Source organism: Chiloscyllium plagiosum, unplaced genomic scaffold (genome assembly GCF_037043375.1).
Source record: "Chiloscyllium plagiosum isolate Xiang-an unplaced genomic scaffold, Cpla_swu_hap1 HiC_scaffold_33, whole genome shotgun sequence".
NCBI lineage: Eukaryota > Metazoa > Chordata > Chondrichthyes > Orectolobiformes > Hemiscylliidae > Chiloscyllium > Chiloscyllium plagiosum.
This window is the reverse complement of record NW_028270171.1, coordinates 8534120-8558922: the sequence shown is the minus strand read 5'-3', so window position 1 is coordinate 8558922 and position 24803 is coordinate 8534120. Positions and strand designations below refer to the sequence as shown.

The 24803-nt window shown below is 47.6% G+C and overlaps 1 protein-coding gene across 1 annotated transcript in view; it reads right to left on the bottom strand.

Moving 5' to 3' along the window:
- The window catches only part of snrnp70 (small nuclear ribonucleoprotein 70 (U1)), a 29301-nt gene extending 12053 nt beyond the window's left edge, over window positions 1-17248 (bottom strand). Inside the window, exons 1-6 of the mRNA XM_043679620.2 lie at window positions 16959-17248; window positions 8538-8600; window positions 7475-7529; window positions 6887-6951; window positions 5997-6059; window positions 2961-3042 (exon numbers count right to left, since the gene is read on the bottom strand). Coding sequence (XP_043535555.1) covers window positions 2961-3042; window positions 5997-6059; window positions 6887-6951; window positions 7475-7529; window positions 8538-8600; window positions 16959-17105 — 475 coding nt within the window. The 5' untranslated portion in view covers window positions 17106-17248. The remainder of the gene's footprint in view (window positions 1-2960; window positions 3043-5996; window positions 6060-6886; window positions 6952-7474; window positions 7530-8537; window positions 8601-16958) is intronic.
- Between the last annotated feature and the right edge of the window lie 7555 nt (window positions 17249-24803).

The window sequence follows — 24803 nt, the reverse complement described above, 5'->3', positions numbered from 1 at the left end:
GCAAGCCAGCAGTGGCATTTGCCATCAGAATGGTGGCTGCAGTGACAATAGAAATAACATAGAATTAATATACCCCAGCTTGCAAACGTAGTGTACAATTCACAAACAATCTATTTTCTTTTTAAAAAACCACACAAACACTGAGGCCCTTTTCACAAGATGGTTTCACCCTTATAAGAACCAAACAGATCAGAATTTATTTTTATGAACTTCAGGATGGCATAAACTCTCCAGTGCAGTAAAACCTGTGCTATGCAGTCAACCCTAAAGGAACCAAAGCTCTACATAATTGGCAGACTTGGCATAATTGCAAGGAAGTGAAAACATCAGATGGTCAGAACTCAAGTTTGAAATGCTGGCTGAAGATAGTTAAAATCAATCTGAAGGAGAATGGTCTGATGTTGCAACTTGAAAGAGCAGGTTGCTGCTTAACCCAAGCTTTTCCTGAATGGAATTCAAAAGAAGCTTTTGATTTGTTTTAAAAACCTAACATTTAATCAAGAAAGACAGGCCAATAGTTTTCAATACATATGTCACCCATTGCAAAATTGCAGTCTGAAAGCAAAATGCTAGATGGGCGAGGTTTCGCAAAACTTTCAGTCGTGAAAAGGGCCCAATGATGCAAAAAGTCTTTTTTTTTTGTAAAAAAGAAAAAGACTCATGCCCCGCGGTGCTAAAAACTTGTCATGTGTTAACTAATAGCACAGATCTGTCCTCATCAGTCTTTGCTCTCCACTTGGATCATTTCTAACAGTACAATTAACGTGGAGAAGACTTAACTCCTGGATAAACTCAGGAGGAAAAGTACACCCTCAATCAAATAACAAGAAATTATTTCCAAAGCATTATTTTTCATATGAGAAGGGTAACAGGCTTAAGCCCATTCCACCTGAGAAGAAAAGCAGCAACAGTGCACTGTGAGCACAAAATTCGAAGGAAATATCCTCACAAAACTTTCCCAATAAATGTCAATTCCATGCAATTTTACATTGCATGTTGGGGCAGCCAGTTACAAGATTCCCAGAATCACTTCAAAAATGGGAAACCACAGGGTTAGAATAGCTAGGCCAGTGCTGTAGTGACCCATGCCTTCAAAATTTATATTCAGCAGCCTGCACCGCCGTCGAGCAGTGTCTGCAACAATCCTGAATGCAATGGGGAAAAAATGCATTAATAAAAGTGAGGACCTGATTCCAGCTACTCTGCGAACAAAATTAACCTTCAGCCATTAAGCAGAAACTGTGAAGCAAGTCCTCATTATGATAGTGATAGTCAAATATAAATAATTAACACTTTAATAGACTCTCCTTAGCACTTCCAACACAAAGGAAGTTGCAGCATACTTACCACTCCTTGCATCCATCATTATACACTAATAACACAAATAGTCCCCCACATACCATCTGTAACACTAGTTCTAAATGTTGCTTTTACAAAGGAGCTTGGAGTAAATACATTGTGACTTGATAAACAGGTACAAGCATGGCTAAAATAATTGTTATCCCTAATACAAGTGCTAAATTAACCACAAACCCAGATTTCAGTCACAAGCACGTACTAGTGCTAAGACATGCACCCTGTATCTACTCAAGTCACATGTTTTCAAGAAATGGCTTATCCATCCACTATAGAATTCTCATTCTAACCTTCTAAAGACGACTTTGCAATGCTTCAGCAGCAGAAATTATTTTACATCATGGACATTCCACCAGGTGATGGGAGTGATTGTGAACTGCTGTCACAAAATGAAATGCTCACTCCTATCTTTTGTTCTGGGGATAAATGTCAAGTATTCAGGGAGAAGGAAATCATGGATATCCCAACCAGATTTCACCCCCTATGACAGAACTTCCAAATCATTTACAGATGAGTCCCATAATAATAATTAATTAGGATATGGAAATCAAATGGTTTGGGTTTAAATATTCTAGCATCCCAAAAATCTCTTTTGTTATAATCCCAACAAAACATTTTGCTCAACATTCCCTGATTCACCTGAAGTTTTAATGGTGAATTCTATAGTCTGCACTAACTAAAATTTATGATAGATTTCAGGCTTAGTATAGGTTCTGATGGTCCCATTAAATACAAAGACAATTTCCATCACTAATGGTACAAAATATTTTGACGGGGCTGATTTGACAGCAGATGCTGCAGTTTACTCATTAGTTAGCGATTGCTTACTGCAGAACAGCTCACATACAGGTGAGTTTGGAGACTGAAAGCTTTGGAGACTGATTTCAACAGTCATGATAGTTCTTTTTACATTTAGTACATTCAATCCGCACATGAAAACTGAGAACACTAGGAATTCCTGTCGCTTACACTCCTTTGTTATGGATTCAGCTCCCCCCCCCCTTCAGACAGCCTAGCAGGTTCACCTCAACTTTAGAACTCATTTCCTATCACTCCCAAAAAAGGTATCATTCAGTTGAGTGCAATCCTATTTGAGACTTGTGTATCACAGTAATCTTTTACGAAAGTTTAAAAGAAAGGATCAGGCACAGTATTACAAAACAGAAGCTACACTAAGAAACCAAAAGTGTTTTCAATCAAGATAGCTACTCATCTGGACTTACTGAATTGGGTTAAAATTGCAAGCTGTCCATATTTTCTCCCAAATGATTCCAGAAAATTTCTAAATACTGTCCTGAAGACATATCTAGGACATACAGGTTGACACATTAAAAATGAAAAGTTGCTCTGCATCTAATTGGGACCATCTTAAAGAAAGAAATAAGCAATGCTGAATCATTGTAGAACAAAAGCCCAGTCTGTAATGGATCCAAGTATTTACAAATTTTGATCTAGAGAAAACATCTGTTGCATGAATGAATTTGGAGGTCCAAGTCTTCACCCAGCAAGTTGCACAATAGCATGTATTACATACGGGATGTCCTGAACTCCCATAGTTAGCCAATCAAAACCCATCCCAACCCACGAATGCACAAATCACTTACAATGCATGTCTCGCTCATGCTCATATTCGATAAAAGCGTAACCACGGGGCTTTCCAGTCCTTTTATTATATACCATGTAGATCTTGAGAAAATAGAGAGAAAAGACACAAAACAATAAGTGAAGGACTGAACAGAAGTCTTATAATACAAAACATTGCTTATATCAACAATAGTCATCCAGATTATAATCAATATCACAGCTCATCCCTCAGTTCCCTGCCAAATTAATCATTTCAATTCCCATTTCAGATATTTTGATTATGTATTAATGCAGAATGCAATGCTGTCCATAAATCAACTGAAAATGCTCAAGGTGCACCGTGTGGAAGCTGGTTTAAGTACGCAATTCACTGTGTTCAGGAATTCAGCTCAAATAAAAAATACAGCTGAAATAGATGGTGTTACTATCACTGTTAAACTATTGGCTAACCTCACAAGAGACTTTCCTTAAAACAGTTCCAGACCAAAACTGAAGAAACAATGAAACTTTCAGAAACGATAATCTTAACCATCTATATCAAAGTGCTGATAAAGGTCCAGTAGTTGTACTGTCATCCAGATCATTTGTTAAAAATTTATAACTGAAATAATAACCATTTCTAATACATGTACACACAAAGCCCAAAAAAATCAGCTGGAAATTAAAAAGCAGCATATGAAAATGCACAATAAGTCAATTAGCAATTGTAAAGATCAGCACTGATTCTGATTTTTGCAATACAGATGTTAAGCCATCTTTTCTCTCCCACACCACACTTAAGCATTCACTTGAATTCCCGTACTTCTGTTTTCACCTCTTTCACTCCCACCCAGTACCATAAGGTTTCCCATTTCCTAACACATAATATCTAGTGGATGATTGATTACCCATCACTTTGACAACTTCTAGCATAATGCTAAATATAGCACATTCGCCTCTCTGCTGAAGTGACTATTCTCTCTCCACAAAATTCAAGCCCACTCTTCATGCACACCCAACAACAACTCCCCATGCACTGAAAACAAGGGAAATGGAAAACCTATCCTTTTAGCTCCCTTCTCTCCACCACCCACAGCTCTAAACACTTAGAATCATAGAGATGTACAGCATGGAAATAGACCCTTTGGTCCAACTAGTCCATGCCGACCAGATATCCCAACTCAATCTAGTCCCACCTGCCAGCACACAGCCCATAACTCTCCAAACTTTTCCTATTCATATACCCATCCAGATGCCTTTTAAATGTTGCAATTGTACGAGCCTCCATCACTTCTTTCTTGAGTTGCCTGGGGAAGTCATAGAGATGTATAGCACTGAAACAGACACTTCTGCCCAACTCGTCCATGTCAACCAGATATCGCAACCCAATCTAGTCCCACCTGCCAGCATCTGGCCCATATCCCGCCAAACCCTTCTGATTCATATACCCATTCAGATGTTTTTAAATGCTGCAATTGTACCAGCCTCCACCATGTTCTCTGGCAGCTCATTCCATATACGTACCACCCTCAGTGCAAAAGTTGCCCCTTAGGTCTCTTTTATATATTTCCCACCTCACCCTAAACCTATGCCCTCTAGTTCTGGACTTCATGACCCCAGGGAAAAGACTTTGTCTATTTATCCTATCCATGCCCCTCATGATTTTATAAACCTCTATAAGGTCATCTTTCAGCCTTCGAATGTTCCAGAGAAAACAGCCCTAGTCTATTCAACTTCTCTCTATAGCTCAATCCCTGGCAACAACCTTGTAAATCTTTTCTGAACCCTTTCAAGTTTCACGACATCTTTCTGATAGGAAGGAGACCAGAAAAGCACGCAATATTCCAACAGTGGCCTAACCAATGTCCTGTACAGCCACAACATGACCTCCCAACTTCTGTACTCAATACTCTGACCAATAAAGGAAAGCATACCAAAATGCCTTCTTCACTATCCTATCTACTGCAACTCCGCTTTCAAGGAGCTATGAACCTGCACTCCAAGGTCTTTTTGTTCAGCAACACTCCCCAGAACCTTACCATTAAGTGTATAAGGCCTGCTAAGATTTGCTTTCCCAAAAAGCAGCACCTCACATTTATCTAAATTAAACTCCATCTGCCACTTCTCAGCCCAATGGCCCACCTGATCAAGATCCCATTGTAATCTGAGATAACCTTTTTCGCTGTCCACTACACCTCCAATTTTGGTGTCATCTGCAAACTTACTAACTATACCTCTTATGCTGACATCCAAATCATCTATATAAATGTTGAAAAGTAGTGGACCCAGCACTGATCCTTGTGGCACTCCACTGGTCACAGGCTTCCAGTCTGAAAAACAACCCTCCACCACCACCCTCTGCCTTCGAGTCAGTTCTGTATCCAAATGGCTAGATCTCCCTGTATTCCATGAGATCTACCCTTGCTACCCAGTCTTCCACGGGGAACTTGAAGATTAAAAAAAAACGAATTACTTGTACTTCATTCAATAAAATTTATCGTATTCATTGTTTAAAATGCAGTCTCCTCTACATCAGGAAGGCCAAATACAGAACACAAATGTAACTCAGTCATTTTGTTTCTGCTTTTATCCTCCTCCCCAGAACTTCCCTTTTGTTCTTCCTTCCCAATGTTCCTTATAGCCTGTCATATCCAACTTGCCCTAGTTCCAAAAAAAGTCATCAATATGAAAAGTGAGTTCAGTTTCTTCCTCCACAGATGCTTTTTGGTTTGGTGACTATTTCCAGAACATACTGGTGCTTCAACTTTTCTCTTTACAGGTGCTGACTGAGCTGTGCATTTCCATTCTTACTACAGAGTCCTTAATTTTTCAGCTCACTAACATTAAGTGATGAACTTTTTTGAAAGCCTATCCTAAAGCAGGATTAAATTTTGTCACCAGCAAGAAGAATTTATTTACTTATTTGCTGTGCTGCTATCCTGTTCTGGGGTCTCGTCCAATGCATGGCTGTCAGAATATGTGCAACATGCAGATTTAAAAAGATCACAGGATTAGTGTTTATTGTACTCAGCACTGCTATCATAATTTGAAACCAACTCCTATTATGTGATACTTACCCTTTTAATGGGGCCATAGACCTCAAATTCACGCCTCAGTTTGGACTCTGTTGTATCATAGTTCTGTAGTGCAGAGGAAGCAGGAGCCAAATCATTAATAAATGTAAAAATAAACAATACTAATCAGAAATGGTTAGGAGAAGCATTAAAAAATTGACAGAGGATGTTTAACACCAAAGTTAAACAAAATCTGAGACACAGTCACCTTATTTACTGGTACTGTTACACATTGCATAATGAATTAGCAGAATAGAAAGTTCAGTTCCAATTCTTCAGTTTATTTCCTAATAGTTAGTTGGACGGCCCTCTAACATATAGAACACAACATTCCTCAGTTATTTCACAATACATGCAAGTGGATTCACCCTCCTTGCTCCCATGAAATATTTCTGTTCTTCCTTTCATGACAACTCTACACAGCATTCAAAGAATAGTAACGATCACAAGCTGCACAAGATTGGATTCCCTACTGTATGGAAATAGGCCATTTGGGCCAACAAGTCCACACAGACCCTCCGAAGAGTAACCCAACCAGCTCCTTCCCCTACCCTATATTTACTCCTGACTAATGCACCTAACACAATGGGCAATTTAGCAATGCCAATTCACCTGACCTGCACATCTTTGGATTGTGGGAAGAAACCAGAGCACCCGGAGGAAACCACACAGACATGGGGAGAATGTGCAAACTCCACACAGTCACCCAAGACAGAAATTGAACCTGGGTCCCTGGCTGTGAGGCAGCAGTGCTAATCACTGAGCCACCATGCCAATCACAATACGGGCCATTTCAGTTATGTATCATCATACTGGGTAAAGAGTGTTAGCACTAGCAGCCCATTTTCCAATTTTTTTAAAACTTATTAGAAACTTAAAAATCTCAAACTTACCACCCTGGCAACAAACAGTGTCTTGAATGCATCACCCTGCGCATTTGGATCATTATGAGGATCCCCTGTGGACCAGAAACAAAGAGTAACTTCTCAAATGCTGTACTGTTACAATTCACAACTATTGCTAACTATTCTCAAACTCTGGAATTCCCTCCACAACCATTATACCTCTATCCTCCTGTCAAATGCACCTTATTAACCAAGCTATTGGTCACCTGTCCAAGTACCGTGATTAATTTGTTTTTGGTCACGCTCCTGCGATCTGTCTTAACGCCATACATAATGTATGAAAACACAAATGTTTATTATGTCATAGCCACTAGTACTTAGCCAAAGTAACTGTGACAAATCAGCTATTGTAACATTTAATTTGCTTTTTGCAGGGGTGGGTGGATCAGGTTTAAAAATTATTAATTTCCAGGGTGCAAAGACAGCTGTTTTTAATGTCTAATTAAGAGACCCACTTCAAAAGAAGCTTGAAGGTAGATGGCAGGATTGGACAGGATCAAACTTTTCTGAGTTTAATACCTATTGTCAAATCACAACTCAGTCAGTTACTTTCAACACACCCTCCAGTACACTTACACATTTTAAGCTCATTTTCAACTTCCTGCTGTCTTCTCTCAATCTTCTCACGTCTCTGTAAAAGGAAAATCACAATGTCTGCTACCACACAGGAGAAAATCAGCAGCATCACTTGGTAATCCATATGCATTCCAGAAGCAGAATATAATTTGATCTGCAACCAGGCTTAGTAAAATTTGTAAGGTCAGTCAATAGCTCCTCAAATATAGCCAGTGAAGAAACAACTAAATGTACCATTAATATGCACAGATGGGTGAATTTTCTGTACTGTATTTTGAATTAACACTGGTGTAGAACAACTGTGAAGACTGACTTAACTGATTCCAGAGATTTTGGGGGCTAGGTTCATCTTAATAGGAAAGACAAAAAAAAAATTGGCCCTGTATCTTCTGACGTTTTAGAAAATTGAACGGTCACCCTATTGAAACACAGATTCTGAAGACTGTGACAAAATGGATTCTACAAAGGTTGAATACCTGTGACAGAGGGATTAAAGGGCAATTCAAAGGTAGGAAGTCTCCCACTTCGGATAAATCTGAAATTTATTTCTCCTGGAAAGTCACAAGACCAAGGAACACTTCCTCAGAATAGTAGAGGGGGAGTCATTGAGTATTTAAAAAAAAAGATTCTTGCCTACAAAGGGAGTTATAGGATATTTAGGCAGGCAAAAAAGGTGGCATTGGGGGAAATAATGGGAGGAGGCACGAGGAACTGAATGGCTTACTTTCTGTCTAATGATTTAGGTGGCTTCATTAGTAGCAACAAGAGAGGGAGGCAGAAATCTATCCAGAACCTACTATTGATAAGTGAACACGTAGAAAACTCTTCGGGAAAATGATCAGGCTTGGTGAAGACCCTGCAACAAAGTCAAAGAGACTAAACATTCTTACAGGTCATATGCACCTACACAGGTAATGGCCAGTTCAACAAAAGGTTTGTGGACTCACATTCCTATAGAATATAATAATGGAGACCTTCAAATAATTCCAGCAAGTATTTTCTAATGTCTACCCTCTCCTAACACACTTAACACTGGAATGCATGTCTGGCCTAAATTTCTTACCTTTCTTTCCATGCGCTCCTCTCGTGTCTCAGCTCTTGTTGGTGGCGGGGCATCTCTAGGATCCTATATAAGCAAAAAAAACTTTTAAAAATTCAGAAGCTATGCTTGCTATATTCTATTTTAATAATTCCAAGTGGCTCCTTGCTCACCACTTTTCCTGGATAGAGGCCAGTTATGTTTGAAACTGTGGTGTGAATGCACTGAATAGTGACTATTAGAATGCAAGCCTGAGCTTCTTTCAGCTGCAACCTTCATGTGGAATTGAATTATGGTATTAAAGTGTTCTAATAATATTAAATATATCAACAGTGTGAAAGATTCTTTCCATAAGAGATGCTGACAGATCTCTTATATGATTCCAAGCACTTGCAGGATTTTGCTTTTTGCTCAATATGTCAATATCCAGTTTCTAGGGTAACAAGGGATTTAAGTTTCAGAATATAATGAGCGAACACATGCAACTGTAATAATGAGGCAGGAACAGGACTGTCCTAAACCTTAAATCTCAAAGTGGAATAACATGGCAGCATGGAGAAGCTAGAAACAGAGAATTCAGAAAACCAAATTCTTGAGACCGATTCCAGAAAATAAGAACAAACAGTGAAGAGGAAGAAATGGAGTATAAATGGACTAAGGGGCTAAATCATGGTGTGTGTGTGTGTGTGTGTGTGTTCAATTTTCTCCGGAAAAAAATCACAAACAAGCCCCACAAATACATTGCTATGCACCCCTGCAACAAGACTGCCACAACGCTGTACCATGGCCAACTTCATCCTCCACCCCACACACCAGGTCTTAACTCACACCCGAAAACCATGTCACCTTCAAAACCAACTCTCAATCCTCTTCCCAAGTGGACTCAAACCAAACCCCTTACTCTCCCACATCTCCCCTTGCCCCAAAAGGCTCCAATATCTCAAATCCACCCTATCTGTCCTTAAAGACCCTATCCACTTGCTCAAACTGACCCTCAAAATCTTGCCACCCCACACCGCCACAAGATCCCTCTCAAATACCTGGCTGCCTTCCCCACAACTGTTCCCTCCTACCTAACACCTTCCATATCTACATGGCTCTCGCTCACTACTCTTACACTCTCATTTCCCTCCCCTACAGTGCTTCTTCTCCATCATGAATCATCTGTTCCCCAATTCCTTTCCACCTTCCCCAGTCCACACCACTTCCCTGTCATGCATCCCACATTCCCCACCCCCTTCAACAAGTCTCACCAATCTTCACTCCCGCCATCTTCATCACTTCTTCCTTTCCTCCACAACCATCTTGTCCTCCCCTCGGCAAACCTCTCCCCACCATTCCTCCAGTTGGTTACCCAATTCCCCCCTCCCTCCATCCAAACTATCTCATTTCCCCTCTCCCCACTTATCTTCCTTCTGTTTACCTCCCATGACCACTCTTTTACCAATTTAGCCCAAATACCCCATTCCCTTCCTTTCCCCCTTGCTTCCCAATGCACTTCCCATAACCCCTCATACAAACTTTATTTTTCTGTTTATTACCGTCTCCACCCCATTTCCCCACCTCCATCACCATATCAACCAACATATCCACTCCCTTCTATTTACTCTTCTTCCCCTCTTTTGCCCACCACCCCTTGCCTCAATACCCCAAACAGACCCCCCTTCCCCTTCCTTCCCCCCCCACTCAGGACCCCCCTTCCCCCGTCAGGACCCCCCTTCCCCTTCCCCCGTCAGGACTCGACTCCCCTTCCCCCGTCAGGACTCGACTCCCCTTCCCCTTCCCCAGTCAGGACTCGACTCCCCTTCCCCTTCCCCAGTCAGGACTCGACTCCCCTTCCCCTTCCCCAGTCAGGACTCGACTCCCCTTCCCCTTCCCCAGTCAGGACTCGACTCCCCTTCCCCTTCCCCAGTCAGGACTCGACTCCCCTTCCCCTTCCCCAGTCAGGACTCGACTCCCCTTCCCCTTCCCCAGTCAGGACTCGACTCCCCTTCCCCTTCCCCAGTCAGGACTCGACTCCCCTTCCCCTTCCCCAGTCAGGACTCGACTCCCCTTCCCCTTCCCCAGTCAGGACTCGACTCCCCTTCCCCTTCCCCAGTCAGGACTCGACTCCCCTTCCCCTTCCCCAGTCAGGACTCGACTCCCCTTCCCCTTCCCCAGTCAGGACTCGACTCCCCTTCCCCTTCCCCAGTCAGGACTCGACTCCCATTCCCCTTCCCCTTCCCCAGTCAGGACTCGACTCCCCTTCCCCTTCCCCAGTCAGGACTCGACTCCCCTTCCCCTTCCCCAGTCAGGACTCGACTCCCCTTCCCCTTCCCCAGTCAGGACTCGACTCCCCTTCCCCTTCCCCAGTCAGGACTCGACTCCCCTTCCCCTTCCCCAGTCAGGACTCGACTCCCCTTCCCCTTCCCCAGTCAGGACTCGACTCCCCTTCCCCTTCCCCAGTCAGGACTCGACTCCCCTTCCCCTTCCCCAGTCAGGACTCGACTCCCCTTCCCCTTCCCCAGTCAGGACTCGACTCCCCTTCCCCTTCCCCAGTCAGGACTCGACTCCCCTTCCCCTTCCCCAGTCAGGACTCGACTCCCCTTCCCCTTCCCCAGTCAGGACTCGACTCCCCTTCCCCTTCCCCAGTCAGGACTCGACTCCCCTTCCCCCGTCAGGACTCGACTCCCCTTCCCCTTCCCCCGTCAGGACTCGACTCCCCTTCCCCTTCCACTTCCACTTCCCCCGTCAGGACTGGACTCCCCTTCCCCTCCCCCTTCCCCCGTCAGGACTCGACTCCCCTTCCCCCTTCAGGACTCGACTCCCCTTCCCCCTTCCCCAGTCAGGACTCCCCTTCCCCCTTCCCCAGTCAGGACTCCCCTTCCCCAGTCAGAACTGGGCGGCATGGTGGCACAGTGGTTAGCACTGCTGCCTCACAGCGCCAGAGAACCGGGTTCAATTCCCGACTCAGGCGACTGACTGTGTGGAGTTTGCACATTCTCCCCGTGTCTGCGTGGGTTTCCTCCGGGTGCTCCGGTTTCCTCCCACAGTCCAAAAAAGATGTGCGGGTCAGGTGAATTGGCCATGCTAAATTGCCCGTAGTGTTAGGTTGTAGGGGTATGGGTGGGTTGCGCTTCGGCGGGTCGGTGTGGACTTGTTGGGCCGAAGGGCCTGTTTCCACACTGCAAGTAATCTAATCTAATCTAACTCCCCTCCCCTTCCCCAGTCAGGCCACCCCTCCCCCAGTCAGGACTCCCATCCACCTTCCCCAGTCAGGACCCCCCTCCCCCAGTCAGGACTCCCATCCCCCTTCCCCAGTCAGGAGCCCCCCCCTGCCCCGGCCTGGACCCCCCACCTCGTTTCTCCCTCCCTCCCTCATTTCGTCTCGTCTCCCCTCCCCCCTCATTTCGTCTAGTCTCCCTCCCCCTCCCTCATTTCGTCTCCCCTCCCTCCCCCCTCCCTCATTTCGTCCCCCCTCCCTCGTTTCGTCTCCCCTCCCTCCCTCGTTTCGTCACCCCTCCTCCCTCCCTCGTTTCGTCACCCCTCCTCCCTCCCTCATTTCGTCACCCCTCCTCCCTCCCTCATTTCGTCGCCCCCCTCCCTCCCTCATTTCGTCTCCCCTCCCTCCCTCATTTCGTCCCCCCTCCCTCATTTCGTCTCCGCTCCCTCCCCCTCCCTCATTTCGTCTCCCCTCCCTCCCTCGTTTCGTCTCCCCTCCCTCCCTCGTTTCGTCACCCCTCCTCCCTCCCTCGTTTCGTCACCCCTCCTCCCTCCCTCGTTTCGTCACCCCTCCTCCCTCCCTCGTTTCGTCTCCCCCTCCCCTCCCTCGTTTCGTCTCCCCTCCTTCCCTCCCTCGTTTCGTCTCCCCCCCTCCCTCCCTCGTTTCGTCTCCCCTCCCTCCCTCGTTTCGTCTCCCCTCCCTCCCTCGTTTCGTCACCCCTCCTCCCTCCCTCGTTTCGTCACCCCTCCTCCCTCCCTCGTTTCGTCACCCCTCCTCCCTCCCTCGTTTCGTCTCCCCCTCCCCTCCCTCGTTTCGTCTCCCCTCCTTCCCTCCCTCGTTTCGTCTCCCCTCCTCCCTCCCTCGTTTCGTCTCTCCCCCTCCCTCCCTCGTTTACTCTCCCCACCTCCCTCATTTCGTCTCCCCCCCCCTCCCTCATTTCGTCTCCCCTCCCTCCCTCATTTCGTCGCCTCCCTCCCTCATTTCGTCGCCCCCCTCCCTCCCTCATTTCGTCTCCCCTCTCCCTCCCTCATTTCGTCTCCCCTCCCTCCCTCATTTCGTCTCCCCTCCCTCCCTCATTTCGTCTCCCCTCCCTCCGTCTCCCCCCTCCCTCATTTCGTCTCGCCCCCCCTTCCTCATTTCGTCTCCCTCCCTCCCTCATTTCGTCTCCCCTCCCTCCCTCATTTCGTCTCCCCTCCCTCCCTCATTTCGTCTCCCCTCCCTCCCTCATTTCGTCTCCCCTCCCTCCCTCGTTTCGTCTCCCCTCCCTCCCTCGTTTCGTCACCCCTCCTCCCTCCCTCGTTTCGTCACCCCTCCTCCCTCCCTCGTTTCGTCACCCCTCCTCCCTCCCTCGTTTCGTCTCCCCCTCCCCTCCCTCGTTTCGTCTCCCCTCCTTCCCTCCCTCGTTTCGTCTCCCCCCCTCCCTCCCTCGTTTCGTCTCCCCTCCCTCCCTCGTTTCGTCTCCCCTCCCTCCCTCGTTTCGTCACCCCTCCTCCCTCCCTCGTTTCGTCACCCCTCCTCCCTCCCTCGTTTCGTCACCCCTCCTCCCTCCCTCGTTTCGTCTCCCCCTCCCCTCCCTCGTTTCGTCTCCCCTCCTTCCCTCCCTCGTTTCGTCTCCCCTCCTCCCTCCCTCGTTTCGTCTCTCCCCCTCCCTCCCTCGTTTACTCTCCCCACCTCCCTCATTTCGTCTCCCCCCCCTCCCTCATTTCGTCTCCCCTCCCTCCCTCATTTCGTCGCCTCCCTCCCTCATTTCGTCGCCCCCCTCCCTCCCTCATTTCGTCGCCCCCCTCCCTCCCTCATTTCGTCTCCCCTCTCCCTCCCTCATTTCGTCGCCCCCCTCCCTCCCTCATTTCGTCTCCCCTCTCCCTCCCTCATTTCGTCTCCCCTCCCTCCCTCATTTCGTCTCCCCTCCCTCCCTCATTTCGTCTCCCCTCCCTCCGTCTCCCCCCTCCCTCATTTCGTCTCGCCCCCCCTTCCTCATTTCGTCTCCCTCCCTCCCTCATTTCGTCTCCCCTCCCTCCCTCATTTCGTCTCCCCTCCCTCCCTCATTTCGTCTCCCCTCCCTCCCTCATTTCGTCTCCCCTCCCTCCCTCATTTCGTCTCCCCTCCCTCCCTCATTTCGTCTCCCCTCCCTCCCTCATTTCGTCTCCCCTCCCTCCCTCATTTCGTCGCCCCCCCTCCCTCCCTCATTTCGTCGCCCCCCCTCCCTCCCTCATTTCGTCGCCCCCCCTCCCTCCCTCATTTCGTCGCCCCTCCTCCCTCCCTCATTTCGTCTCCCCCCTCCCTCCCTCATTTCGTCTCCCCCCTCCCTCCCTCCCTCATTTCGTCTCCCCCCTCCCTCCCTCCCTCATTTCGTCTCCCCCCTCCCTCCCTCCCTCATTTCGTCTCCCCCCTACCTCCCTCCCTCATTTCGTCTCCCCCCTCCCTCCCTCCCTCATTTCGTCTCCCCCCTCCCTCCCTCCCTCATTTCGTCGCCCCCCCCTCCCTCCCTCATTTCGTCGCCCCCCCCTCCCTCATTTCGTCTCCCCCCTCCCTCCCTCCCTCATTTCGTCTCCCCTCCCTCCCTCCCTCATTTCGTCTCCCCTCCCTCCCTCCCTCATTTCGTCTCCCCTCCCTCCCTCCCTCATTTCGTCTCCCCTCCCTCCCTCCGTCACCCCCCCGTCCCTCATTTCGTCTCCCCCCGTCCCTCATTTCGTCTCCCCCGTCCCTCCCTCCCTCATTTCGTCTCCGCCCGTCCCTCCCTCCCTCATTTCGTCTCCCCCCGTCCCTCCCTCCCTCATTTCGTCTCCCCCCGTCCCTCCCTCCCTCATTTCGTCTCCCTCATTTCGTCTCCCCCCTCCCTCATTTCGTCTCCCCCCTCCCCTCCCTCATTTCGTCTCCCCCCTCCCTCCCTCCCTCATTTCGTCTCCCCCCTCCCTCATTTCGTCTCCCCCCTCCCCCCCTCCCTCATTTCGTCTCCCCCCTCCCTCCCTCCCTCATTTCGTCTCCCCCCTCCCCTCCTCCCTCATTTCGTCTCCCCCCTCCCCTCCCTCATTTCGTCTCCCCCCTCCCCTCCCTCATTTCGTCTCCCCTCCCTCCCTCCCTCATTTCGTCTCCCCTCCCTCCCTCCCTCATTTCGTCTCCCCTCCCTCCCTCCCTCATTTCGTCTCCCCTCCCTCCCTCCCTCATTTCGTCTCCCCTCCCTCCCTCCCTCATTTCGTCTCCCCTCCCTCCCTCCGTCTCCCCCCTCCCTCATTTCGTCTCCCCCCCTCCCTCCCTCATTTCGTCTCCCCTCCCTCCCTCCCTCATTTCGTCTCCCCTCCCTCCCTCCCTCATTTCGTCTCCCCTCCCTCCCTCCGTCACCCCCCCGTCCCTCATTTCGTCTCCCCCCGACCCTCATTTCGTCTCCCCCCGTCCCTCCCTCCCTCATTTCGTCTCCCCCGTCCCTCCCTCCCTCATTTCGTCTCCCCCCGTCCCTCCCTCCCTCATTTCGTCTCCCCCCGTCCCTCCCTCCCTCATTTCGTCTCCCCCCGTCCCTCCCTCCCTCATTTCGTCTTCCCCGTCCCTCCCTCCCTCATTTCGTCTCCCCCCTCCCTCATTTCGTCTCCCCCCTCCCTCATTTCGTCTCCCCCCTCCCCTCCTCCCTCATTTCGTCTCCCCCCTCCCCTCCTCCCTCATTTCGTCTCCCCCCTCCCCTCCCTCATTTCGTCTCCCCTCCCTCCCTCCGTCTCCCCCCTCCCTCATTTCGTCTCCCCCCCTCCCTCCCTCATTTCGTCTCCCCTCCCTCCCTCCCTCATTTCGTCTCCCCTCCCTCCCTCCGTCACCCCCCCGTCCCTCATTTCGTCTCCCCCCGTCCCTCCCTCCCTCATTTCGTCTCCCCCCGTCCCTCCCTCCCTCATTTCGTCTCCCCCCGTCCCTCCCTCCCTCATTTCGTCTCCCCCCGTCCCTCCCTCCCTCATTTTGTCCCTCCCTCCCTCATTTCGTCTCCCCCCGTCCCTCCCTCCCTCCCTCATTTTGTCCCTCCCTCCCTCATTTTGTCTCCCCCCTCCCTCCCTCCCTCATTTCGTCTCCCCCCTCCCTCATTTCGTCTCCCCCCTCCCTCCCTCCCTCATTTCGTCTCCCCCCTCCCTCCCTCCCTCATTTCGTCTCCCCCCTCCCTCCCTCATTTCGTCTCCCCCCTCCCTCCCTCATTTCGTCTCCCCCCTCCCCTCCCTCATTTCGTCTCCCCCCTCCCCTCATTTCGTCTCCCCCCTCCCCTCATTTCGTCTCTCCCCCTCCCTCATTTCGTCTCCCCCGTCCCTCATTTCGTCTCCCCCCGTCCCTCATTTGTCTCCCCCCGTCCCTCATTTCGTCTCCCCCCGTCCCTCATTTCGTCTCCCCCCGTCCCTCATTTCGTCTCCCCCCTCCCTCATTTCGTCTCCCCCCCTCCCTCCCTCATTTCGTCTCTCCCCCCCTCCCTCCCGTCTCCCCCCCTCCCTCCCTCATTTCGTGTCTCCCCCCCCCCTCACTCCCTCATTTCGTCTCCCCCCCATTTCGTCTCTCCCCCCCCTCACTCCCTCCCTCATTTCGTCTCTCCCCCCCCCCTCCTCCCCCCCTCATTTCGTCTCTCCCCCCCCTCCCTCCTGTCTCCCCCCCTCCCTCCCATCTCCCCCCCTCCCTCATTTCGTCTCTCCCCCCCCTCCCTCCCGTCTCCCCCCCTCCCTCCCGTCTCCCCCCCTCCCTCCCATCTCCCCCCCTCCCTCATTTCGTCTCTCCCCCCCTCCCTCCCTTCGCCTCTCCCCCCCCTCCCTCCCGTCTCCCCCCCTCCCTCCCTCCCTCCCTCATTTCGTCTCTCCCCCCCCCCTCCCTCCCGTCTCCCCCCCTCATTTCGTCTCTCTCCCCCCTCCCTCCCGTCTCTCCCCCCCCCCCTCCCTCATTTCGTCTCCCCCCCCCCATTTCGTCTCCCCCCCCCCCCCCCATTTCGTCTCTCCCCCCCTCACCCCCCCCCTCATTTCGTCTCTCCCCCCCTCACCCCCCCCCTCATTTCGTCTCCCCCCCCCCCCCCCCCTCATTTCGTCTCCCCCCCCCCCCCATTTCGTCTCCTCCCCCCCCCCATTTCGTCTCCTCCCCCCCCCCCCCATTTCGTCTCCTCCCCCCCCCCCCATTTCGTCTCCTCCCCCCCCCCCTCATTTCGTCTCCTCCCCCCCCCCCTCATTTCGTCTCCTCTCCCCCTCATTTCGTCTCCCCCTGTTCCTCCACCCCCCGGCGGCGCTGGCGCTGACCCTGACCTCGAACTCGCGGACGAAGCCGGCGATGCCGGAGTACGGCTGGTTGTGGTGTTTCTCATGCGGCAGCTTCTCGAGCGGCGGCAGGTACGGCACCGGGTCCCGCGGCGCGAACAGCGCCAGCAGGTTCGGCGGCAGGAACTGGGTCATGGTGGGAGCCGGGATCAAAACCCCGCTGTCCCCTCCGGGTTACTCGGCCTGTGAGAGTGAGTGGAGGGGGTTAACTCGTTAACTTATCACTCTAACTAATTTAACCAACGCCACCAGGCCTCGCGCGCGCCGAGAGAGCGAGGAAAAAACAAAATGGCTGCTGTGCCTCTTCACATTCCCCCTGTATCTTTGGGCGCCCCCGCCTTGGAAAATACGTTGAAAATTACAACTCCAACCATTCATACTAATTGCGCCTGGTGTGATTTTATATGTTCATCCCTTTCTCTCTCGATGGGACCTTCCCTTCCTATGTTTTTCTCCATTTTCCTTTAGGAACTATTTACATTGCGGTAGGACACTACCCACCCTTTATTTCAAAATAACGATCACACCCGGGTGATGGGCGGGGCTCCCGCCCCGACGGGGGCCCACCTCTAACCTCTAGCCTCTTTAGATTGGTTGCTGGCAGTCTCAGTTACACCCACCTCCGCACAAGGATTGGTTGAAACCTGGATGGACAGGTCTCCGTGCCTCATTCAGCGGTTCTATTGGCCAATGAGCCTGTCACTCTAACTAACCCCCTGTTAATTGGCTGGCTGCATTAAGTGGCAGACTATTTCCTCACCCTTTGCCTGGGGTCCTGCAATTAAAGGGACAGTGTCTCCTCAGTGTCAGTGCTGGTGAAGGGCCATCAAGGTTCCAGAATGTTCCCTGTTGTTACTCTCTCCTGCATAACCTGTTTAATGTCTGCAACATTTCAGTTTTTATATTAGGACAGTTGTGCTGTGTGGTTTCAAACTCACAAACATGTGGTTTGCCTCAGGGCAGACTGAGAAGGCAAATTGTCTTCAGGCTTGGGCTTACTCGTAAAAACTTTATTGCACGTCGAGGTTAAGTATTCTAATAAAGGAGAAAAAAAAAGCTTGAATCTTATTGTCAAAGCGATCGACAGCACAGACCGTTTGGCCCACTGCATCTGCACCAATCAAAAGCAACCAAATAACTATTCTCATCCCATTTTCCAATATACTTGGCCCTATAGCCTTGTACCAGGAGGAAGTAAGGACTGGAGATTGGAGTAAAAAAAATGTGGTGCTGAAAAAGCACAGCCGGTCAGGTAGCATCGGAGGGGTAGGGGAGTCGAAGTTTCGAGCATAAGCTTTTCATCAGGAATGTAGAGTATTCCTCAAGAGCTGATGCTCGAAACGTCGACTCTCCTGCTCCTCGGATGCTGCCTGACCGGCTGTGCTTTTCCAGCGCCACACTCTCTGACTATAGCCTTGTACGCCTTGATATTGCAAGTGCACATATTCCTTAAAGTTTACGATGGCTTCTGCCCGTACCTCCCTTATAGGCAAGTGAATTCCAGATTTCCATCACCCTCTGAGTGAAAAAGTATTTCCTCACACCCCCTCTAAACCTTGATCTTAAACGCAAGCCTGCTGGTCATTGTGGGGAGAAAGTTCTTCCTGTCTCCCCTATCTATGCCCTTCACTTTATGCCCAGTGAGAAAAAAAATTCTTGAATTCTACTATTCGAATGCTAGTTGGCCGACTCCACACACTTCTCTGTATGTTTCTAACATTCACACAGCGAGACCAGGACTCTACAGTACTTGTGTTTTCCCTGTGTCTGTTTAATTAGCGAGGAGCAGCCAGAATCCCTTGCACAACATACGCATGTATTGGTGCTGAACTAAATGATCATGTTTACTGATAACTGTCTGCTAACCGTGTGGCTGCCTCTGCATTGGGAAGTGGGTACTGCAGATGCTGGACATTAGAGTCAAGATAGGAGCAGTGCTGGAAAAGCACAGCAGGCCAGGCAGCATCCGAGGAGCAGGAAAATCGACGTTTCGGGCAAAAGCTCATTTCTGATGAAGGGCTTTAGCCCAAAACTTGGATTTTTCTGCTCCTCGGATGCTGCCTGATCTGCTGTGCTTTTCCAGCACTACTCCAGTCTCGACTCTGCATTGGGAAGATCAACATCAGACTGGGTCACTTTGTTGAGCGTAGCCGTTCATTCCTTGAATATGACCCTGAGCACCTGGTCACATGGAATATTTTAATTCTCTACTCCCATTCCTGGTCTGAAGCCAAGATATCGCAAAATTCTGAAGTTAAAAACAGAAAATGCTGGAGTGTTACAGTTCACTCCGAGTTGCGGTGACAACTTTCAGTTGCTAATCGCGTGTTGAAGCCTGGACCATGCATCGTGATGGCAGAGGCTTTAAAGTTCTCTCTATCACGCGGCTGACCAGGAATCTCTCCTGCTTGCTTTGGAAGGATTTACAGCTTGTTTGGCTTGGTTCTGAACACAATTTCCATGGGTGAGAGTTACTCAAGAGTTTCTCGCTCAGAGGCATAGACACTGCCCTCTGCTGCACAAAATCTCCAGCCGCTTCGATACCGTAGATAAACGATTTGGAGATGCCGGTGTTGGACTGGGGTGTACAAAGTTAAAAATCACACAACACCAGGTTATAGTCCAACAGGTTTAATTGGAAGCACACTAACTTTCGGAGTGTGCTTCCAATTAAACCTGTTGGACATTACATTGAACTACAAGGCCATTCGATCCAATGATCCGTGTCAGACACGTCTCCTTCAATCCTTCTTCATTTTATCCTATTAATGACCTTCTTAATCTGCATTTTTTTCAATATTAACTGTAATCCCCAATCCCTTTGTTCTCCTACCCCATTTAGGCATTTAATTTTCAACCCTATCGCACACATTTCAAGCTTCCTTTTCCAATTAGCATAGGAGCAGAAAAGGCTATTCAGCATATAGAAAAAGCAAATCACTGGAATCTGAAACCAAGAGAGAAAATGCTGGAAAATCTCAGCAGGTCTGGCAGCATCTGTAAGGAGAGAAAAGAGCTGACGTTTCGAGTCTAACTGACCCTTTGTCAAAGCCTTAGATGCTCCAAGGCAATTCAGCCAATTGAATAAGATCACGTGATGTGATAAAACCAATTCCCCTTTCCCCTCTTTTCTCCATGAATCTTTACTCCCTTACCACTTAAAAATGTGTCCACCTCAGTTTTGAAGATACTGAACAACCTATCCTCTATAGCCTTCTGTGATAAAGAATTCCACAGACTCAATTATCAAGTCCTGGTCTCTCCCACAAGGGGAATCTGTCCGATCCCCTTCCTGCATCTGTCCGATCAAGTCTTCTAAGAACCTTGTATTTCAAATAGGTCATTTCTCATTTTTCTAAACTTCCATAAGTACAGGCCTAACCTACTCAATCTGTCCTCATAAGACATACCTTACATATTCAGGAATGTCGATTTTCCTGCTCCTCGGATGCTGCATGACCTGCTGTGCTTTTCCAGCACCAAATTCTTGGCTTTCATACTCAGGATCAACCTAGTATATATGCATTAGCAATAGATTTCTTTTTTTTTTAAATTAATCTATCTAATACTTTTGTGGACTTTGTATTAATAAAGTTAGATTTTATGCTGTCCCAAATACTGATCCTGTTCCAGTTAAGAAACCCCCAGCTTGTTTTTTTTTAAAAACTAACTGGAACAACTGCACATTTCTTCAGGCTTTGTAATACGAGCCAGTTGGAATCCACATGTACTAATGTCTGTCTCCAATGTCACAATAACCTTTATGCAAAGTTTCTATTGAATTCATTAATTATTGTGCATGGAAGATGTGGAGATAAGGAATATGAATAATCAATTGCGATCTTACATGCCCACACATTTTGCTCATTACATGTCACTTTGTTGTCATAATTGTCATGATTTTCATTAATAATCTCCACGTCCTCATTTGTAATGGAAACATCCTATGTAAACAAGTCACACTAAGTTCCTGAAAACAAAAATGCTGGAAATCAGTGGATCAGCCAGCATCCATGGTGGGAGAGCAAACCAACACTAACATGGAGTCTAGATGACTGTTCATCAGAGCTCTTCCTACACTGTAACTTCCTTCTTCCTCTGGTGATGGTGCTATACAGCTTCACCTTTACATCTCTGTACAGATTTGTTGATTGAGAAGTTCCTGTGCTCCAATTAACTCCACTTCTCAAATTTTGGTGCTTTTTGCTATTTAACTATAATTATAAAACCAAAATACTATATTACACACTAAAATATAGACAGCATTTGTAACTTAAAAATGCAATCTCAGGGACACTTGTCTAATTATCCCCTAGCCTGTAACTATAGATATTTTAATGAACCCCAAATGGACAGGTTATGTTACACTTCTGGGATAGATGGGACTTGAACCTGGAGCTTTTTGGCTAAAAAGGACACTACCACTGCACCCCAAGACCTCTAACTTCATTATAAAAAAAGCTTTCAATTCCCCCTCTAGCCTGACAATGCTCCAAAGTCTCTGAACTCCTGCAATGATGAACCCCTTTATCACATTCACAATTTTAATCCATTATTAGCATTATGCCTTCATCTACTTATCTCTAGAACTCCCTTCCTAAAGCTCTCCACCACACTACTTCTGTCCTCCTTTACTGCTTAAAACCTCCCCTCCTGTCTTTATTGCTATTATTGTGATAATGCTGCTCCTTTAACGAGGTTAGGTTGTCCTTGAGTGTAGTGCTGGAAAAGCACAGCCGGTCAGGTAGTATCCGAGGAGCTGCAGAATCGACGATTCAGGCATTAGCCTTTCCTGATGAAGGGCTTATGTCTGAAAAGTTGATTCTCCTGCTCCTCAGATGCTGCTTGAACAGCTGTGCTTTCCCAGCACCACACTCTTCAACTCTGATCTCCAGCTTCTGCAGTCCTCACTTTCTCCTAGACTGTCCTTGTTTTTTTTTCCAGAGGGGTCGTAAACGAATAGATTCCGACCTGTCTGGTTTTGTATTGGTTTTAGGGCCAATTTTATTATAGCTAACAGATACTGCCTCAGACAAAAAGCTTTCAAGTTAAAAAAAAAACTTGTACAATGAAAGGGGAGTGGCCAGTTCACCCAGCTCAGCAGTTTGGTTTTAGCAAACAATTTTTTTTGAGGCGGTTGTTCGAAGAAGCAGGTCCATGCTGATCCTCCCACTCTCTGACATCTCTCCTGTAAGAACCTGTGTTTGACTTTCCTTTTTTGCCAAGGGGGTGTTTATGGAGATGTTGCAAGTATTTGTAACAGCGATAGAGTCATTTGGGTTTTTAAATATTCCAAATTAGTTATTTTTTCCATGTGTAAATAAATAGTTTTGTTTAAAACTGAGTGGTTGGGCCAGCTGCATCACTCCTGGAATATCCACCTTATACCCATTTAAAACAACTAGAAAAGCTGGGTGTGGGCTACCTTCTTGAAATGTTTTGAGGTCTGGCCTGGTCCATAACACTATAAAAAAAAGTCAAGATGAAGCTCATCCACCCAAACCCATTTCTTTTCTTTCTCTTTTGTGTCTATTTTCCTTCTTTCTTCTTGGCAATGTCCAGAAGCCCTGGCCTCAGCATGGACTTGGACTCCTGCCCTCAGTATGGATTCAGCCATGGCGATTTTTTGGCTTGGTATAACCTCAGCACAGACTTCGAACCTTGAGATGGTTCCAGAATGGTCTCACCCCTGGTGATGCCCAGAATGGACTAGTTGTAAGGATTATTATCCTAACCCTGTTGTTTCTTTAAAGAAAAAAATTTAAAAAAAAAGAATTTGTACTTAGAATTTGTACGTAGCATACCTTTGTACTGAAGATAGCACTGTTAAATGGTTACTTGTAAACTTTTCACTGTGCTCATGTGAGTACGTGACAGTAAAGCTAATTCTACTTTAGATGATCCAAGGAGGTGGACCAAGTGGATTGCATATTACTGAGGGAATATTTAGGAGATCGTAGGATTCTGGATGTGTGGAGAATGACTTACAACAATCCAGCATCAGAAAAATTAATTGAAGAGCTGACATCAAGGGAGCAAGAAGAAAGCTAAGCAGGATTTACTGGAACAAGAAGTTTATGGGGAGGGAGGAGAAATCAGTAACCAGACGATGGGCTACCTTTGATAGTTTCAGTAGTGCAAGAATCCAGTCTCAGACACCAGCTATTTAATGAGTTAGATGAAGGAACGAAATATAATATCTCCAAGTTTTTAAATGACACATCGCAAGGTGGGAGGGTGAGACTAATTAGGAGGATGCAGAGGGGCTTCAGTGTTATTTGAACAAGTTCATAAAATGGGAAAATGAATGGCAGATGAAATATAACACGAATAAACATGAGATTATCCACTGTGGTAGCAAAAACAGGAAGGCAGATTATTTGAATGGTAACGTATTGGGTAAAAGTGATGGAAAGAGATCTAGGTGTCCTTTGTAGACCAGTCCTAAAGCATGCACATGCAGAAGGTGGTGGAGGCTGCAAAGTGTGTGTTGGCTTTCATAGTGAAAGGATGCAAGGGATGTCTTGCTGCAATCGTACAGGGCACTGTTAATACCACACGTGAAATATTTTGAAAAACTATTTTGAAAAACAAGTTCAAAGAAAATTAGAGAAGTAATAATGGAAGCGTGGGGGAATTTCAATGATATAAATATAGACTGGGATACTGGTAGTATAAAAAAGGACAGGCAAGTGTGGACTTAGATTGTGTTCAGGAGAGTTTCTTTCAATATTATCTGTACAGACCAACAAAATGCATTGTTGGACCCGGTCCATGGGAATGAGGTGCGCCAAGTGGACCAAATGTCAGTGAGCACACGTTTAGGTGATCATAAGATTCAGGATGTGATAGAGAATGACTTGTAACAGTCCAGCACAGTTTTGGTATCCTTATCAGAGGATGGATGTTCGAGCTATGGAAGGAACACAATGTAGGTTTTCCATACGGATTCCTGGAATGGCAGAACTGGTGTATTAAGACACTAGATCAGTTAGGACTGTATTCACTGAAGTCGAGAAGAGTGGAGGAGGAATCTCATTAAAACCGAGAAAATTCTAACTGGGGATCACGTACCAACTTCCGAAACCAGGGATCACATTTTAATGGTTATAGATTAAGAGAAATGTCTTCACCTAGAAGATTGCAAGTCTGTAGAATTCTCTATCACAGAAGATGGCTGAGGCCAAAACATTGAATGTTTTCAAGGAATTAGAAACAGTTCTCGGGGCTAAGAGGGACCAAAGGGTATGGGGAGAAAGTGAGAACAGGGACAGAATTAGATGATCCACCAGAATCATATTAAATAGTGGATCAGGCTGTTAAGGCAAAATGGCCTTACCCTGCTCCTATCTTTTGTGTTTAAATAGTCAGAGACAATATGGGAAAATAAACATTTACACAGCAAGTTTCAGCCTGAAAAAGGCATTCGAACCAAATACAATAATAACCATCAAAAGTGAATTGGAAAACGTTTTGGAAGAGGGGAGATCTGTAATGTAATGGGTAATATATGAAATCAATATGATAGCTGTGTCAAAAGGGCCAGCAAAAGCACAATGGGCAGAATGGCTTCCCTTTTGTGCTTCATTACTCCATGATCCAAATCGCAGCTCGCTATAGAGAAAATATTATTTTCCATATACAAGACAATCCTTTGAACCAAAACAATTCAATTTGTTAAGCTTTCAAAATGATGACAGCCAGCTACTGCACAAGTCAAAGCATTTAAGATAATCTTAATCTTACCTAAAGGGCAACAAGAAATATCAGGGACAAGTAATTTTTGTGATCTATCCTTAGAACTCCAACACTTGAATGTAATTGCCATTTCTC